The following is a 17,897-nucleotide window of genomic DNA, read 5'->3' on the forward strand; positions in this document are numbered from 1 at the left end:
AGTTACCCATTGTGGTTAATTGGTATGTCATAGGTTAATTTGTCTTTTGCTAGGGGAGAGATTTGTGGAATTGGTTGTTATGCCACGAAAACAACCATAGTTGAAGTTTCCCTTAGCATGTGTTAGAATCTAGGAATATCGATATAAAAATTTTGGTGAAGCGTCAGTAACGATGACACTAAGAGAAACGAAAGTGGATAAACAGGCTTTGTGCCTCACTGTAGTTGTTGAACTTCCTCGCAAGGTTGCCTCATGTGCTAAGAGCTTTTATTGGACATGGACATGTCACACTCCAAATCCTATAAGGATAGAGAAATGACATGGCCGTCTTTCCATCCATAGGACAAGGTCTCAAATCACCAAAATTCAACTGCTAAAAGTCCCCGCAATAATGCTATCACTCTGACGGCCACTAAATAAAGGACTTAAAAAGATGAGAGATGAATGGAATAAGCAACGATAGTCCATTGACTAATGCATCTATTTTTAAGTAGATCGAGCAATGATTATGTATGTTTACAAAATCAAATCATAACTCATTTAACTCAAATCTGAAATATAACAAATTTATAATAAGAGAATAAGTTTCGTATGCTTCAATATAGCTATATTTACAGCATAAATATCCATACAATAATATCAAAAACAAATATCAATGGTCCAATTCATTAATTAATCTTGTCAAAATCATACGTCAATGATCCATTCTATTGATAAGCTTGTATCGCATCATATGTCAATAATTCATTTTATTGGCCAATTTTATGTTTAAATATCAACCATTGTCACACAAAACACCTAGTGACAAGGCAACCATCTCCCCTCTGGCCAAAGTCTCCACCTATATTGCGGATGGCTGGCCCACAAGGATATCTATCCTAAATTACTATGCGTGTGCCCATAAGTACCTCAATGGGCTCATAGCGATATTAAACATTAACATCAATCTACAACATCTTCCGTACTTGGCAATGCCTATGACCAAATAATGAGTGACTAAACAAGCGGACGAACTTGTGATCCTAACAACTAAACGAGAATCGACATTAAAACCAAATAAAACTCTACCTCAACTACAAAACAGGTAAACTATATCCAAACACCAACAAAATGACTTTTATGCACTAACAAATCGCTTGGTCAAAGCGATTACTCAAACTTAATGATGTGAAACTTGAACGTGTGTGATCCTAACAACTAAATGAGAATCAACGTTAAAACCAAATAAAACTCTACCTCAACTACAAAACGGCTAAACTATATCCAAACGCCAACAAAATGACTTTTATGCGCTAACAAATCACTTAGTCAAAGCAATTACTCAAATTTAACGATGCGAAACTTGAACATAAACCCCAAAATTGTACTTTGACCAAGTCGTTGCTTTAAACCAACGTCCATCAAACCCCACAACTTTACAACAACATAATCTACCATTTCCATAAAATTCCATGGCTCAACATCTCAAAAAATTAGACCCGCGGCTCGAATCTCACTAAACTTAAAATATGTGACCTAACTCTGAGAAATTACTTTGACCGGAAGAAGAGGGGTACGAACATTTATTGGAACATTTATTGAGCGTTGTGATACGAAGTCAAATTGGCTTGGCCAGGTCTCCTTAATGGATAAGCATGAAACCCCTTTTCCTGCTTTCTTGTTTTTCTTTTTTTTTTTTCCTCCCTCCTTTCCCTTTCTTTCTCTGTTTTTCGGTCGGGGGAGCTCTCGGTCTTCTTTTAAACCGAGCGCTCACTTACGACTTTTCCCTCTTTTTGACTTTTCAAACCCATATTTTACGCTAAGAGGGCCATACCTGCTCCAGTAGAGCAGCACTGAGATTGACTGCTTCGTGGTCCCTGCTACGTCATTTCGTGGTGCGGTTGTCCTTTGATTTGTCACTAGCCTTCAACAGCCGTCGTGTTTCCCTCATTGCCTTCGAGTGTTGACCCTTCGCTGCTCTTCTCTGACCTTCGGCCTAAATTGCTGTTCTCTCTACTAGGATTTGTTACTTTGGATACGGAAGTTTTGCTCGATCGTTTCACGAAAATATTACATTTTAAAAATATTTTCTAAAAATTACTTTTAGGAAAATGATAATATTTTCGATAGCCAATTCCATAAAAACACGAACTTTAGGTGTTGTCTCAAATCCGCTCGAACTTTATTTTGTCTTAAAAAAGCATAACTTTAAGGGTTGTCCCAAATATAGCCCGAACTTTATTTTGTCTAAAAAAAGCACGAACTTTAGGTGTTGTCCCAAATCTGGTCCAAATTTTATTTAAGACAAAATAAAGTAATTCTATTATAAATAGGCTTCCTATAAGATGCACACGCTTTTAATATCTCGCTTTAAGGCAATGTAATTTTTTGTTTTCAACCCAGTTTCTGACATTGCCAACAGTTTGTCAATTGTTAATTAATCTAATGGCCCTAGCTATATGTCTCGTCCCGGAACCGGGTTCTTGAATTATTTTTCCCATGAGAATCATTTGTAAAGTTTACCTCATTGGAAGGCAAACTTAAATTTAACACTTCCTCCAAACACTCGAATACAGCATCGTTTTGCTGTGTTGGATATTATTGCTAACGTGGAAATGCCATGTTGGATGACTGTGGAATGAGGGTTAACGGATGGCAAATTTGGGACACAAGTGAAAATTTATGCCTTTTTTTGAGACAAAATAAATTTTGGGCCAGATTTGGGACAATACTTAAAGTTCGTGCCTTTTTTTGAGACAAAATAAAGTTCATGCCAGATTTGGGATAACACCTAAAGTTCGTGCTTTTTTTTTAGACAAAATAAAGTTCGGGCCAGATTTGGGATAATACCTAAAGTTCATGCTTTTTTATGGAATTAGCCCTATTTTTCGATGTTCACCTGAAACTTAAAAATAAATTAAAAAATGTTTTCAGCCATTTGGTATGAAATTCAATTGGATTTCCCTTTGTGTACTTCTTTTAATAAATTTTTTTATTTTCTTGTGTATATTTTTTAAACGAATTTTAATTATTTTTATTTTTAAATTTTCTTTCTACTTTTTCTTTTTTTTTCCGTATGATTTTTTTATTTTCCTCCTTCTTTGGCCCGTCGCCAGCCACGGCAACCAGCCAAAGGTGAGCTCACCGCTCCCCAAAGGCTTGCACTTGCCAACCAAGCGAACCTCAATCCTCAAGATTGTGGCCTTGGGCCTCACCGATCAACAAGCTAGGGGCTTACGCTTCCCTATCTAGTGAGTGGCTAGCTCAAGCTTGCCTGTGGTCGGTCATTGGTCGTCAACATGGCCGGTGACCAGCCCGGAAAGAAGAAAAAGAAAAAGAAAAATTATTAAAATTCAAATTTTTTAAAAGAAAATAAAGAAAGAAAAGAAGGTTAGCAAGGGTGTGAGATATGAGAAAGTAAGGAAAATGTTTTCCCTACTTGAAAAATGGGAAACATTTTCTCTTAATTAAAAAGATTTTTTCCATTGGTCTCGACCACTTCATTTTCCGTGAAACAAATGCTGGAAAATCCGAAAAGCATTTTTGTGGAAATTGCTTTCCACGAAATGAACTCAGCCTTGGTGAATTTTTAATTTGGTTTCGAATATTATGAGAATTTTCATGCCTTACGTCAAGTTGGCAACGTCTCCATACACGTAGTAAGTATTCTTAAGGGATGATAATTACTGGCTCTAGCCAGTAAATCACCTCATGATGTTATCCCTTTTTAGGCACGACAACTTGGAGACCCCCTTTTTTTCGGTAGAATGGATTGGAGTGCTCTCGTCTTCTGAGTAATTTTGAAGGTTGCACTGCTTTTGTGCTTATATTTGGATTTTATTTAGTATAAAGGAGAAAAAATAATGCCATCCTCGTCAAAGCCATCGTAAAACATATAAGTAATGCCTCCTTTCTTTTTACTCCGTTGTTAAGATCAGGACTCTTAGAAGTTTCGAGCAAAAAGGAATAGGTGCTTATGTTTAATTCGGAGTCGTTGGAAAACATTTACGCAGTTGGTCCGTGTGAATTGTTAACATGGCAGATGATCGCCCGAAGCATGACGCGCTTAGATTTGTCTGCAGATCTTATTGGTTTATCCAGCTGTCATATGTTAAACCTGAGAGTGCTAGTATGAACAAAATAAAGGAGTTAGGGAAGAGAATAATAACACAATATTTATAGTGGTTCGGCTTAATCCAAGCCTACGTCCACTCTCCCACGATAACAGCCTTCTTGGCTGGATTCCACTATGCAATCAACAAGAGATTACAACTCGAGTGCAAACACTTAGTAGTAGATCACACTATCTCACTAAGTCACTCTTTTGGTATTTCTCTCCCGATTGCAAACGTTTAAGCTCTCAAGAGACAAGTATATGATCAAAAGTCGCTCAGACTTTGGAATTATAAATTCTACGCTCCGTCTCTTACTTGCTCATCGGTCCATGATCTCCTTAAATACTCCTCCACTTCCAAACAACCCGTTGGACAGCATCCCGGAGAATCGTCTTCCAATATACCCATTGGACAGCTACGTATCTAGAAGATTTGGTAGCCGTTGAGTGACAAAGGTAGAATCCCAAATTGATTCCGATCGCCCATACAAACGAAATCTTGGTTTCCATAAGTAAAGCTTCTTCGTATAGAATTCTTGTCTTCAAGATCCAATCATCAATCAATTAGATTGAATCAATCAAATCAATCTTGATGTGGAATCCAAACCAGATCACTAGCCGTTGTATGATTGGGCTTGAGTTACGATTCATCGAACGGATGTAAAGTCGATAGCCATAGACTTTACAATCTGAGTCTGTAGACTTTACAATGGGTCAGACTTTACAATCCGAGTCCGTAGACTTTACAATGCGGGTGCGTACCCGGTTCGACTTCGTATAGAGTAGAGTCTTTCGGTTCATCATTCACGTTCAACTGGAATTAGTCGAGTGAGCAGACTTCGATGTAGAATAGACTTTGATACTAAAGTCCGCAGTCTTGAGACTTTGAGTCTTGAGTCCGGCATTCTTCGGACTTTGAGTCTCGAGTCCGGCGTCTTGATTTTGAGTCTTGAGTCTAGCGTCTTGGACTTTGAGTCTCGAGTCCTGGATCTTGGACTTTGAGTCTCGAGTCCGATCTTCGGACTTTGACAATATCCTTTACATGTTCTAACATCTACATGGTCTATTACTCAACCATCAAACATGTTAGTAGCCTTTGATTTATTTTGTCATCTTCAAAACATCATAAGGGATTTCCCTAACAAAATCCCCTTGGGTTTATGATTAATACAAGCCTCTTCTACGTTTTCTTTCTTATTGTGGCAGACGCAAGCATTGCTCAGAATTGGCAAGGGCGAATCTTCTCCAGTTCCTTATTCTTTATAAAGAGACGCTCGAGACTTAATTCTTAGATGCTTACGAGTAAACCCGAATAATCGGCCTTCTGCAGCGCTGTTGCTAGACCATCCCCTTGTGAGGAATCCGCCTACTTCTTCTAGTTTGACTTCACCTCGTTTCAACAACATGTCGTCATAAGGTTTTGCTAGGCCATCCCTTCTTGGTTCATTGCTGTGAAGGTAATTTTACTCTCTGTTTGTAGTTTTGTTGTTAGATTGCTAGTTAGAGTATTTTTCTTTTGGTCTAATGGCAAGAAACCTTCATCAACTTACTATAGTTCTCATGAATACTCCAAACATACCTATTTAACTTTTAACAGTCTACACTAAATCTCTAAATTTGGAGCAAATAGTCCATGCATTTGTAGACCATGTTTGGTTGTCCGGATTTTTAATTATGGTAAAATTGAATAAGATATGATATGAAATTTTATTTATTCTATCGTGAACCATAGTAATAAATTAGATATATTCATATCATATCATGTATATTTATTTTATATAAACGGCATATTAGTATAAGTGAATAAAAAAGTTCACAAACAAAAATGACAAAAATCTATTGCGACACTTTTGCCTACTTTATTTTTTATGTTCTTTGTTATTTTTATTTTTCCTTTATTTTTTTAAATTTTTTTCTTTTTTACTTCCATTTTTCCCCTTCCATCATTCTCTAATAAAATTTTATTAGGTAGTAAAGCGTACCAATATACCTCAAATACTAAAATACCAAAAACATATAATAAATAAAAATCTATCAATATTAATATATTGAATTTATATTATAAGATAGAATTAAATTCGTATATATAAATAAAAAAATTGATTAAAAAACTAAATTGTTATTTATTGTTATTTTGAATTTCTTGTATTAAAATTCAAATATTATTTATATTGAAATATAATTTTATTTTTATTAATTTAAGAAGTTTGTTATTTGAGAAAAATAACTTTCTTATTATAGATTTAGAAATTCTATCCATCATTATCCCACCTTCCCTATGGGATAATTTTATTCAAGTTATATTTCTCTTATATGCTACTTTATCCTGTCTTAAGCTGGCACCAAATGCATATTAAAATATTCTAAACTTTATCTTGATTACCAAACACAATCATAGGGTTTATACTTGATTTCCTAATTCCTTTACACACTTTTCATGTTTTTATTGTCTGCTCTAATATTTCCACCATATCATCTTGAAACTTTTAATTGAGTGAGTCACTCATAGTGGTTAATTTGTCCTTTGCTAGGCAAGAGGTATGAGCAATTGACCGTCACGCCATGAAAACAATCTTAATAGTGATTTCCCTTGGGATATATAAGAATCTAGGAATATTGACATGAAAGTTTCGATGGCATGACAATGACAATGACAATGGCACTTTGAGAACTCATAGTAGACAAATATGCTTTGTATTTGTTGAAAATATAATACGTGGAAATGACCGGATCTTATAATTTACATTAACGCGAAAATCACCAAAAAGAAAAACGAGAAATAATAAAGACACTAGAGATTTACATGGTTTGGTCCGAAAATCGATATCTATATTCATGGGAGAGCCAGTAACAAATAATCCACTATAATCGGAGAATCAGAGTTTACAATCGCTCATCCACTCGAATGTTTTCCATACCTAGATTTAATCATAAACCCAAAGTGTTTATAAATAAACAACTCACTTAAATGTAAATTCACTGCACAAAATTACCGCACATCAAGCTCAAAGTAAAACGTTCTACGTAGACCAAAACAAGAACTGGGGCGTCTGTCTTTTCTCCACACACATATAGTTTTGCGTTCTCTTTTCAAGGCTTGTGCGGCGTCTGGATGTGCAGCTTCTCGCTTTTTCGTGCAACGCTCTCCTTTTCAAAAAGAAAAAAAAATACCTAGATAGTTTTATGTGTGCCAAAGTCAACACATTAGACTTTGGGCCCCATTGCTTCACCAAATCCAACTCCAATGAAGATTCTTCTTCTGCCTTCTTTTGCACGTAAAAAAAATAAAATAGAAAACTCTTACTTTTTTTTTATTTCATTTCATTTTTTGTGCAGCTATAAAGAGTCCAACAATATAAGAGCTTCTTCATCCAATTTAAAATCTACTTAGGAAATATTTCTCAACGAATTTGATTTAACATATCGTTATCCGAATTCAAGCTCAAAACATTAATTTAACAATTTTCCACCTTAACTCAATGTTTAAAGTCAAATTATAGTGCTCATCATCCATACTGCTCTCCCAACATCCCAACGGGCGTTCACTCTCCACAGATGTCAATAAAGCTTAAGCAAAGCTTGAGTTTTGCTAAAAGAACAAAGTTAATCATCATGTCTGTCGAGTTATCTACTATAGCAATCTTTTTTACAACAATATTACCATTAACTAAGACATCTCAAAGGAGAAGTGGTACATGATGTTGATATGCTTCATTCGCTTGTGATAAACTGAATTATACGCTAAATATATCGCACTTTGGTTATCACAATTTATATCCACACTTTTTAGTTCTAACCCAAAGTCCGAGAGCAAACTTCATAACCATATCGCTTCCTTTGTTACAAAGGTTAGTACCATGTACTCTATTTCAGTTGAAAACAATGCAACGTGATCCTGTAATGACACTTTCCAACTAACTGCACCACATGTTAGTGTAAACGCGTACCCTGCTAAAAATCTATAATCATCCAAGTTACTAGCATGATTCGAATCCACAAAATTAGCGGTCTCACTACCATTGCCGTCCCTCGAGTATATTATACTCACGTCTGTTGTCCCCTTCAAATATCTCTGAGAATCCACTTCACAACTTTCCAATGAGTTTTACCAAAATACTTCATATAACAACTAATCACGCTCACAGCTTGTGAAATATTAGGCTTAGTGTAAACCATAGCATACATAATACTACCCATTGCACTAGTATAAGAAATATAAGACATATGCTCCTCCTCCTCCTCCTCAATCTGTGGTGATAATTTATCTAAAAGTTTAAAGTGCTTCGCTAAAGGTGTACTTACAGATTTTGTTAACTGCATATTAAAACATGTTACGATCTTCTCAATATATTTCTTCTAAGATAGACGTAAAACTCTTGTAGTCCTGTCACGCAAAATCTTCATACCTAATATTTTTTTTTTTTGCAATACCTAAATATTACATCTCAAATTCAGTATTTAATTGCATCTTTAGCACATTAATATCAAACATATTTTTAGCTGGTATTAGCATATCTTTAAGAGTAAATAAATCAAAGAACCATCCTCCAATCTCTTAAAATAAACGCAGCTATGCATCTAACTTTTCGAATAGTCTTGACTAGTCATAAAAGCATCAAAACGCTTATACCACTGCCTAAGAGACTATTTCAGTTCATACAAAGATTTCTTCAACAAGCAAATATGATTTTCCTTACTCGGAGTAGTAAATCCCTCTTGCTGCTTCATGTAAATACTCTCTTCCAACTCACTATAAAGAAATTTTGTTTTTACATCTAACTACTCTAACTCAAGATCCTATGAAGCAACTAAGGTAAGTAAAAAGTTAATAGAAGTATGTCTTACCACAGGAGAGAATGCATCATTGTAGCCAATGCTCTAACGTTGTATATACCTGTCGCGACCTCTTTTTTTCTGGCGCCCGCGATCGGGTACGAGCGCCTAAATGAGGCTAATGGTTCGGCTGAAATTGGTTAAGCCCGGACTCTCCCAAGTCCACCAATTCACGACTTAATGGTTCAAGTTTTTAACCTGTAAATCAATTTTTAAAATGGAGTCGCCACTAATCGATTTGGGGTGGGTTGATTAGAAACCCAAGCGAAGTATTTGGTGAAATAATCACTCCTGCGCAACCAGAGAAATTAGGATCGGGGACTTGATTACACTAGTTAATCACTAATGCCCTTTCGGTACCTAATCTTGTTTAAACCTTGAGGTTTTTTGGATGTTCGAGGGATTTTCCATGCATTTTTGGGAGAAAAACATTTTTTTGAGTCTTTTTCTCATTTTCGGATTTTTGGTATTTTAAAAAATACAAGTTTTTTTTGGCTTTTTCTGAATTTTTTTTTTGGCCTTTTTTGGATTTTTGGCATATTTTTTGATTTTTTTATTTTTCGGAAAATAAAATATTTTTCAAAATATTTTTGGAAAATAAATTATTTTTGATTTTTTTCCCAATTTTTTAGAAAATACAACATATTTCAACATTTTTTAAATATATTTTTGATTTTCTGGAAATTAAAACATTTTTTATTTTTTAAAAATAAATTATTTATTTATTATTTATTAGAATATTATTTTATATTAAAATAATAAAACAAAATCGACGGGTCGGATCCGCGGATTGGGTCCGACCCGGGCCGGCGACCCAAACACGGACGCGGCCCGACTCGGATTTTTCGCCTTTTTCTTTTCTTTTTCTTTTTAATTAAAATGACGTCGTGGCCGAGCGTTTGGGGACACCCAGCCCGGCCCGATGACCCGGCCCGACAACCCGCTCTACGACCCGGCTTGTCGACCCACTTCCCGCCGCCTCGAAATTTCGCGAAACCCTACCCGGCTCCGAGGCCCGGATCCGATTCGACGACCCGGAAAATCGCAAACCTTAGGGTTTGCGAATCCGCAGCTGACCGAAGGGGAGGGGGAACCGAGGTGTCGGCGGCGACGACGACTATGGTGGCGACGACGAAGGCGGCAACGGCGACGGCGACGACGGCTACGATGAACGATGACGCTTTTTTACCTTCTCTCGAATAGGGACGGCGACGGCAGGAGGGCGGTTCGCGACGGTGGAGAAACGGCGAGCGACGACGGCGACGGTGAGACCTGAGCTGGTCAAATATGGCCGGAACACTCTCTCTCTCCCTCGGGTTCGCTCGTCAAGCTCCCCGAAGTCTCTCGGGGACCCCTCCGAGCTCACCACACCACGGCCGACCTTGCACTCGAGCTCCCCGAAGTCTCTCAGGGGACCCCGAGCTTCGGTGGCCTCTCTCTCTCTCTCTCTCTGTGTGTCTCTGTGCTCGCTTCTCCGGCCAACCTTGGATCTCGGCGTGCTCGTCCTCGGCCCCCCTTCTGAAGTCTCTCAGTGGGAGGTTTCGAGGATCTGCAGCTTTCGATCCTTCTCGGCCTCTCTCTCTCTCTCTGTCTCTCTTTGTGTCTCCCTCTATCTCCGTCTATCTCTGTGTATCTCCGTGTCCCCTCTTCGTCGGGGATGGAGGGCCTATTTATAGGCCGAGGGGTGGCCGGTCGACGGAGCTCGACCGGCGGTTGCCATGGCCTTGGCCGGCCGAACCGGCGTCCCATCCGACGCCAGCTGCCCCCTACTCCACGTGCGTCGTCGCTGCTCCTCCCCTCCGCTCCGGCATCGCGCCCCCTGCGCGTGCGCGCAACTACGTGAGGAAGAAGAAGACCCGGGTGGTGGTGAGGCGAGATGGGCCTAGGGCCCATGCGGAGGCTGCTTCTCTTCTTTTCTGCTTTTTTTCTGTTTTTTTTTTTTTGCTTTGTTTTGTTGTTCATTTATTATTCAATAAAGAAAATAAAAACTTAATTAATAAAATAAAATAAAATAAACCTAAATAAAATTAAGGCGTCAACAGTGTATATACCCCTTAGTCACAAATCTCGCCTTATACATCGTTGTCTCGACATCAAGAATGCCCTCTATCTGTTTAAATACCCATTTACTTCCAACAATCTTCTGACTCTTGGATACTTTGACCAGCTCCCATGTCTGATGTCTGATTCCAATTAAGTGATTCATATCTCTTTACTCATAGCCCTTAGCCACTACGACGACTTCGAACTAGACATCGCCTCAAAGTAAGACGAAGGCTCATCTGTCTTCACCTCATCACGTATAGTTAATGCATAAGTGATATCTGTATAACCATAATATACCAGTGATTTAATTTGTTTTCTTTATCTGTCTGCGGCTATAGTGTGCTGTGGCTTTGCTGGTTGTTCACTATTACCGACTTCAAGAACTACGGCATCATTTGCAGTCTCAACTTCTGTTACCTTAGAGGTCTCCGGTGAAACTTCACCTCACTGATAACACCATGATCTGTCTTCTTTGTTAATTGTGTTACAGAATTCTTTTGTTGAAGCATTATAGTCTTGTCAAAGATCACGTCTCTGCTAATTAGAAAACCGAGTGATCCGGGATCAGTGCACCACAGCCAGTAGTAGCCTTTCATCCCATGTGCATAACCCAGAAATATGCACTTCTTCGCTCTCGGCTCAAGCTTACCATCACTCGAATAAGCATACGCAAGACATTCAAATATACGTAATCCGGAGTAATCAACAAGTTTCCCTGACCATACTTTCTTATGAGTCTTCCACTTGATAGCAGATGATGCAGATCGATTAATCAGGTAACACGCCATGTTTACTACTTCGGCCCAAAATTCCTTACCAAGTTCTACATGCGAAAGCATGCTTCGAGCTCGCTTAGGTAAAGTTTTGTTCTTCCATTCTACCACGTCAGTCTGCTGTGATGTCCCAGATACTATGTGGTGTCTCACAATCCATTCTTTTTCGCAGAACTCGGTAAAAATTTTACCACGAAACTCTATGCCATTATCAATTCTCAGACACTTGATTTGTTTATCTGATTGCTTATCAATATCTTGAACCAATCAAACACATCATATTTGTGCTTCAAAAAGTATACCAATGCATTTCTCGAATAGTCGTTAATAAATATTAGCATATATCGGGCACCTCTTTTAGAAGAAACTGAAAACGAGCCTCAAACGTCTGAATGAATGTATTCAACTGATTACTTGGTCGAATAAGCAACTGTAGTAAACTTAACTCAAGATGCAATGCTCGCATAAATCTAATTTTCCTGTCTTCTGACCCTTCAACAATCCCCTTTCACTCAGCATTGTCATACTTGCTTCGCTCATATACCCTAAATGCATATGCCATAACTGAGTCAAGTTAGAGTCTGACTCACTTATGAAACTGCAACGATTTCGGTTATGATCTCTCCTAGTAAATGATAGAGAGTATTTATAGTCTTCCCCTTCATCACTGTCATGGCATCTCAAGAGATCTTCAGTATTCCACCTTCAGCGATATACCTACACCCGATGTCGTCGAGTGTCCCTAGAGAAATAAAATTCTTCTTGAGCTCCGGTACATGTCTCACGTCTGCCAATGTGCCCCATTGTGCATCCGAATTCAAATTGTTCCTATCCCCACAGCTTTGCAGACTATATTATTCCCCAAAAGAACGCTACCACCATCTGCAATTTGCTAAGTAGTAAATTAGTTCTTATGATGCGTCATATGATAAGAACGCCCCGAATCTAGTACTCATTCATCTCCTAACGAAGTAGTAGTCACACATAAAACAGCTTCTGCATCACTAGTACTCCCCTCGGTAATGTTCACCACACTGTTTATGGCATTTTGCCTATCACCTTTATTCCTCTACTTTGGACAATCTCTCCTAATGTGCCTCTTCTCATGATACTCAAAACACTTCATGTGTCCCTAAGACTTTTTATGGCATGATTTCGATATGCTTTTACATCCATTGCTACTAGGCCTTTCATGTTGTTCTCTATCCCGAATCGTCAGTGCTCGTGTTACTCCTTGCGCCAAACCGTCATTTCACAACTTTCTCTACCACTCCTTAGAGAACAAAGCGGACTTTACCTCTTTCGAGGTAATTGTAGTATGCCCCTGCAACAGTGGATCAGTAAAGGACTCCCATGACTCTAGTAATGAAGTTAACAAAATCATGCCATATTCTTTGTAATCAACTATCTTACCAACATTCTTCAAATCCATCATGAATTTATTGAATTCATCTAGGTGGGTTCTGATAGGCATACCTTAAGTATATCTAAATTAAAACATCGTCTTTCACATGTACAAGCAATTGTTCAAATCTTTCTTCACGAAAAGTGCCTAAAGTTTCGCTCATAATGCTACGGTATCTTTTTCCTCAGCAACCTTTATTAAAACCTCATTCGACAAGTTTACTTGCTATTTCCATTAGCTCTATTCTCTCAGAGGCTTTCATTATAAGCGGCAACTCATCTTCACCATCCAATGTCTTGGCCAAACCCTAGGTTGTCAATAACACCCACATTTTGATGCTCCATAACTCAAAGTTGTTCCTCCCATTAAACATCTCAATTTCAGATTTTCTCTCGAACATAATTGCAATAATAAAATTTTCAAATAATAATTAGACAAGTAAAAGCTTCAAATCACAATCAAAAAAACCGATCCCAATCTCTAATACCAATTGTTGAAAATATAATACACGGAAACGATAGAATTTTGCAATTTACATCAACATAAAAATCCCTAGAAAGATAAATGAGAAATAATAAAAAAAAACACTAGAGATTTACGTGATTTAATTTGAGTATTGATACCTACATCCACGGGAAGAGCCAACAGCAAATAATCCATTATAATTGGAAAATCAGAGTTTTCAATTATTTACATGCTCGAGTGTTTCTCATACCTAAATTCAATCACAAATTCAAAGTGTTTATAAATAGACAACTCACTTGAACGTAAATTCACTGCACAAAATTATACGCCAAAATAAGAACGAGGTGTCTGTCTTTTCTCCACGTACACATAGCTTCGTGTTCTTTTTTCAAGGCTTGTGCGGCGTCTCAACATGCGGCTTCCTTGCTTTTTCGTGCGGCACTCTCCTTTTCAGAAAGAAAAAAAAAAATACCTAGATGGTTTTATGTGTGCCAAAGTCAACACTTTATGTGTTGGTACTTAATCTAAGTACTTACATCATCAACACGGGAATGAAGTTGCACAACACGATTTCTCTTCTCCTCAATCCTAGCAGCAGTTTTTTTGGACTGCTGCTGAAGGATGATTAACTCTTCAAGTTTCTCCACTGAGCTTTTGTTTATGTCATTGGCATGCGAGTCGAGTGCCGGCTTTAGTGTCGACTTGTAGTCGATGCCCATCACCTCAACAGGTGTAGACCCTTTTGCATTCAACACATACTGGTAATCTGAACCAAGCTTCAACCTAGAATCACAAAACCAAAAAGAGTAGTTGACCGAGAAGGACTACAGAAAATCACTCAAAAAGAAAGAAATTGCTCGATGGGATGATAACATCGTAATGAAAGCTGCACAACCTCAAACATGGCACTTAGATTAACTCAACACATTCTTCGCAGTTATTAACCTCAGAACAACTTAGCACGGCATCATTTCTTGATGAGATAAAAACAATTAAACTCATCACAGGCCAAATCAGTATAGGCACAAGAACTAGCACTGAAGAGATACAATCACACAAATTCATGGAGAATGTAAGTCTGTTGATGTTGAAGAATTTCATGAGATATCTATCAACCAGTAGCAAACATATCCAGATTCAACCTTGTAAGTGCTAGACGATTTCCAAGATGGCATCCAAACACCAAGGGCACATGACATAGAAAATAGTAAAACCAATGAAGATGAACAATAAACAAAATTTGCAGCAACTGCAAGAATTAGAAAATTACTTCCGGACAGCCTTGTTGCATTCCTTCGCGAGTTCCTCCAGCTCCTTGAATTTGAGTGCGAGGGCCCTGTCGAGATCCCAGCACTTCTCCTCGTACTTGTTCCTCTCGATCTCAGCATCAGCGATCTCCCCCTCCACCGCCTGCAACTCCTTCTTCATCCTCTCCGCATCCCTCGAGTTGAACGTCTGCAGCTGGATCATCTTCTTCAATTCCTCGTTCTCCTCGCAAATCCTTCCCTCCTCCTCTTCCTTGGCCCTCAACTCCTCCTTCTTCTACAATTCCTTCTCCAATGCCGGGATCCTCCCCATGATCTCCCCTATTATCGTATTGAACTTCTTCACATCCTCCTCCAACACGCTCTTCTTGTGACAGTCTCCTCTCTTGTCCCACATCGCCTAGGGAAGGAGGTCTTGGTTAGCTTATAAGACTTGGGTCCCTCTAATCTGTGTAACGCATTTTAAAGCCGTGAATGAAAAGACCGTGGCTGGGATGGCGGTTCGTTCGCGCCAGGGCGGGTGACCCAAAGCGGACAATATTGGCCCGGGATGTTACAAGTGGTATCGAGCCGACTCCCGACCGCGTGTGGAGCCACGGCAAGAATGCCGTTCGACGCCCGTGGGGCCACGGCGAGGACACTCTTCGTTAAGAGGTGGAGAGTGTGACGTCTTCGGACGTGCGCAAGGAAGGGGTCCCTCTCTTCTCTTGTCCCACATCGCCTAGGGAGGGAGGTCTTGGTTAGCTTATAAGGTTTGGGTCCCTCTAATCTGTGTAACACGTTTTAAAGCCGTGAGGGAAAAGACCGTGACTGGAATGACAGTTCGTCCGTGCTAGGGCAGGTGACCCAAAGTGGACAATATCACACAAGTGGGGCTCGGGATGTTACGAGTGGTGTCAAAACCGACTCCCGACCGCGTGTGGGGCCACATCAAGAATGTTGTTCTGACTCTCGACCTCGTGTTGGGCCACGATGGGGCTCGGGATGTTACAAATGGTATCAAAACCGACTCCCAACCGCGTGTGGGGCCACAGCAAGAATGTTGTTCTGACTCCTGACCTCGTGTTGGGCCACAGCGAGGACATTGTTCTGTTAAGAGGTGGAGAGTGTGACAGCCTCCTCTCTTGTCCCACATCGCCTAGGGAGGAAGGTCTTGGTTAGCTCATAAGGCTTTGGTCCCTCTAATCTATGTAACGTGTTTTAAAGTCGTGAAGGAAAAAACCGTGGGTAGGATGGCGGTTCGTCCGCGCCAAGGCAGGTGACCCAAAGTGGACAATATTACACAGTGGGAAAACCGTGGGTAGGATGGCGGTTCGTCCGCGCCAAGGCAGGTGACCCAAAGTGGACAATATTACACAATGGGACCCGGGATGTTACAAGTAGTATTAAAGCCGACTCTCGACCGCGTGTGGGGCTATAGCAAGAATGTTGTTCTGACGCCCGTAGGGCCACATCGAGGACGCTCTTCTGTTAAGAGGTGGAGAGTGTGACGGCCCGAGCGACAATCTTCGGACGTGCGCAAGGAAGGGGTCCCTCTCTTCTCTTGTCCCACATCGCCTAGGGAGGGAGATCTTGGTTAGCTTATAAAGCTTGGGTCCCTCTAATCTGTGTAACGTGTTTTAAAGCCGTGAGGGAAAAGACCGTGGCTGGGATGGCGGTTCGTCCACGCCAGGGCAAGTGACCCAAAGTGGACAATATTACATAATGGGGCTCGGGATGTTACACTTCTCCTGCTGGCGCAACTCCCTCTTCGATGGCCCTGTCCTCAGCTTCTCCACTCTGGCCTCGACCTCTGCGCCATTTTCTTCGAGTTCTTCACATTCTCCGCAAGATTATTCCTCTTCCGCTCCAACTTCTCCACGAACTCCCTATCCAACGCATCGACAGCATTGTTGTCTCCAACGATTAAATGCAGGTAGCTTTGGAGCGCGTACTCGTCCAGGGTGTTGTTATCCCCAAAAGAGCGAGACTTGGAAACTTAGTGGTCGTTGTAGGACGCAATCTGAACGAGCCAGTGCAAGACTTCGACGAACGTCAGCCAAGCATGGGGAGTGGCCGGCATGTGGAGCGCCGACTTGTTGACTTCGAATGGAAATGACGAAGTTGAAGATGGCGGTGATGTCCTTGGCGGAGGGGAGGGCGGTCTTGATGACCGGGAAGGCGTGGGAGGAGAGGTAGCAGTTGACTTCACGGTCGGTGGTCCGCTGGTAGGACTAGTTGTCGAGGAGGTCGGCAGCGGAGGAGGAGAGGCGGCTGCTAGCGAAGCTGGCGAAGGAGTTGCGCCCCCCGCCGCCGAACTGGCGGAGATCCGGCGGTGGCGGAGGAGGGGTGAAGGACGACTTCGCGCGGCCGCAACCTCTCGCCCTTTATCGCGTTGGGCGATTTCCCCGATCGAGCTGGGGAAATTGGGATTTCTTTTTCCTTTTTTTAGTTTCGCAAGAATATGAAATTAATTTGATTTTGAGTTAGGGGAGATTTTCCGCCTAAAATGCAAATAGGTATCTTTACTTAATTAATTTTTTAAATGCTTTGCCAATGGATAATTTTTGGTTTTTTTTTCATTTATGAGATAATCACGGTCCGTGATAAAAGCCTTTCCAGCATTGCCGCGAGGTCTTCAAACAAGTACGGCACTGCAGAGTGCCACGGCGACGACCGGCAATTCATTGACCGTGTTGGAGAAATAATTGGAAAGAGGGAACGGAGGGGGGACATGCGAGCAAGAAAGAGAACATAGAGAAATAAATGAGGAATGAAAGTGGGACCTGCGAGAGAAGAGCGAAGAGAACGAAGCATCACCACAATAAAAATTAATGCTTTGAAAAGGTAGAACGACAAAAGTTGATATTGTCAAAAAAGTGATCGGCTATTATGGCGGTACAGACTCGCCACTACATCGCCTCCTCTTCACCCCATGTCTATTTCCTTCTGCATTATCCGTCCTCATCATCCTCCAAGTTGCTCGCCAGCGTGAGACGGAGCGGAGGAGAGACAATAGCGCTTGTATTTACTGATCC

General features: G+C 40.3%; 1 protein-coding gene across 1 annotated transcript; it reads right to left on the reverse strand.

Annotated features, from left to right (window-relative positions):
* Window positions 1-14,139: 14,139 nt before the first annotated feature.
* On the reverse strand, window positions 14,140-15,105 carry LOC120295839 (kinetochore protein NDC80 homolog). Its single transcript, XM_039317435.1, has 2 exons — window positions 14,886-15,105; window positions 14,140-14,398 (listed from the first exon to the last, which is right to left on the reverse strand). The coding sequence occupies exons 1-2, from the start codon at window positions 15,083-15,085 to the stop codon at window positions 14,140-14,142; spliced, it is 459 nt and encodes a 152-aa protein (XP_039173369.1). The 5' UTR covers window positions 15,086-15,105.
* Between the last annotated feature and the right edge of the window lie 2,792 nt (window positions 15,106-17,897).

This window comes from Eucalyptus grandis, chromosome 7 (assembly GCF_016545825.1).
Source record: "Eucalyptus grandis isolate ANBG69807.140 chromosome 7, ASM1654582v1, whole genome shotgun sequence".
Lineage (NCBI taxonomy): Eukaryota > Viridiplantae > Streptophyta > Magnoliopsida > Myrtales > Myrtaceae > Eucalyptus > Eucalyptus grandis.

Excerpts from the sequence above, each read along its gene's own strand:
- LOC120295839 (XM_039317435.1), bottom strand. The coding sequence starts at position 15,085 with ATGATCCAGCTGCAGACGTTCAACTCGAGGGATGCGGAGAGGATGAAG. Across the intron at positions 14,399-14,885 it reads TGCAACAAGGCTGTCCGGAA|GTTGAAGCTTGGTTCAGATT; the intron begins GTAATTTTCTAA and ends TTGTGATTCTAG.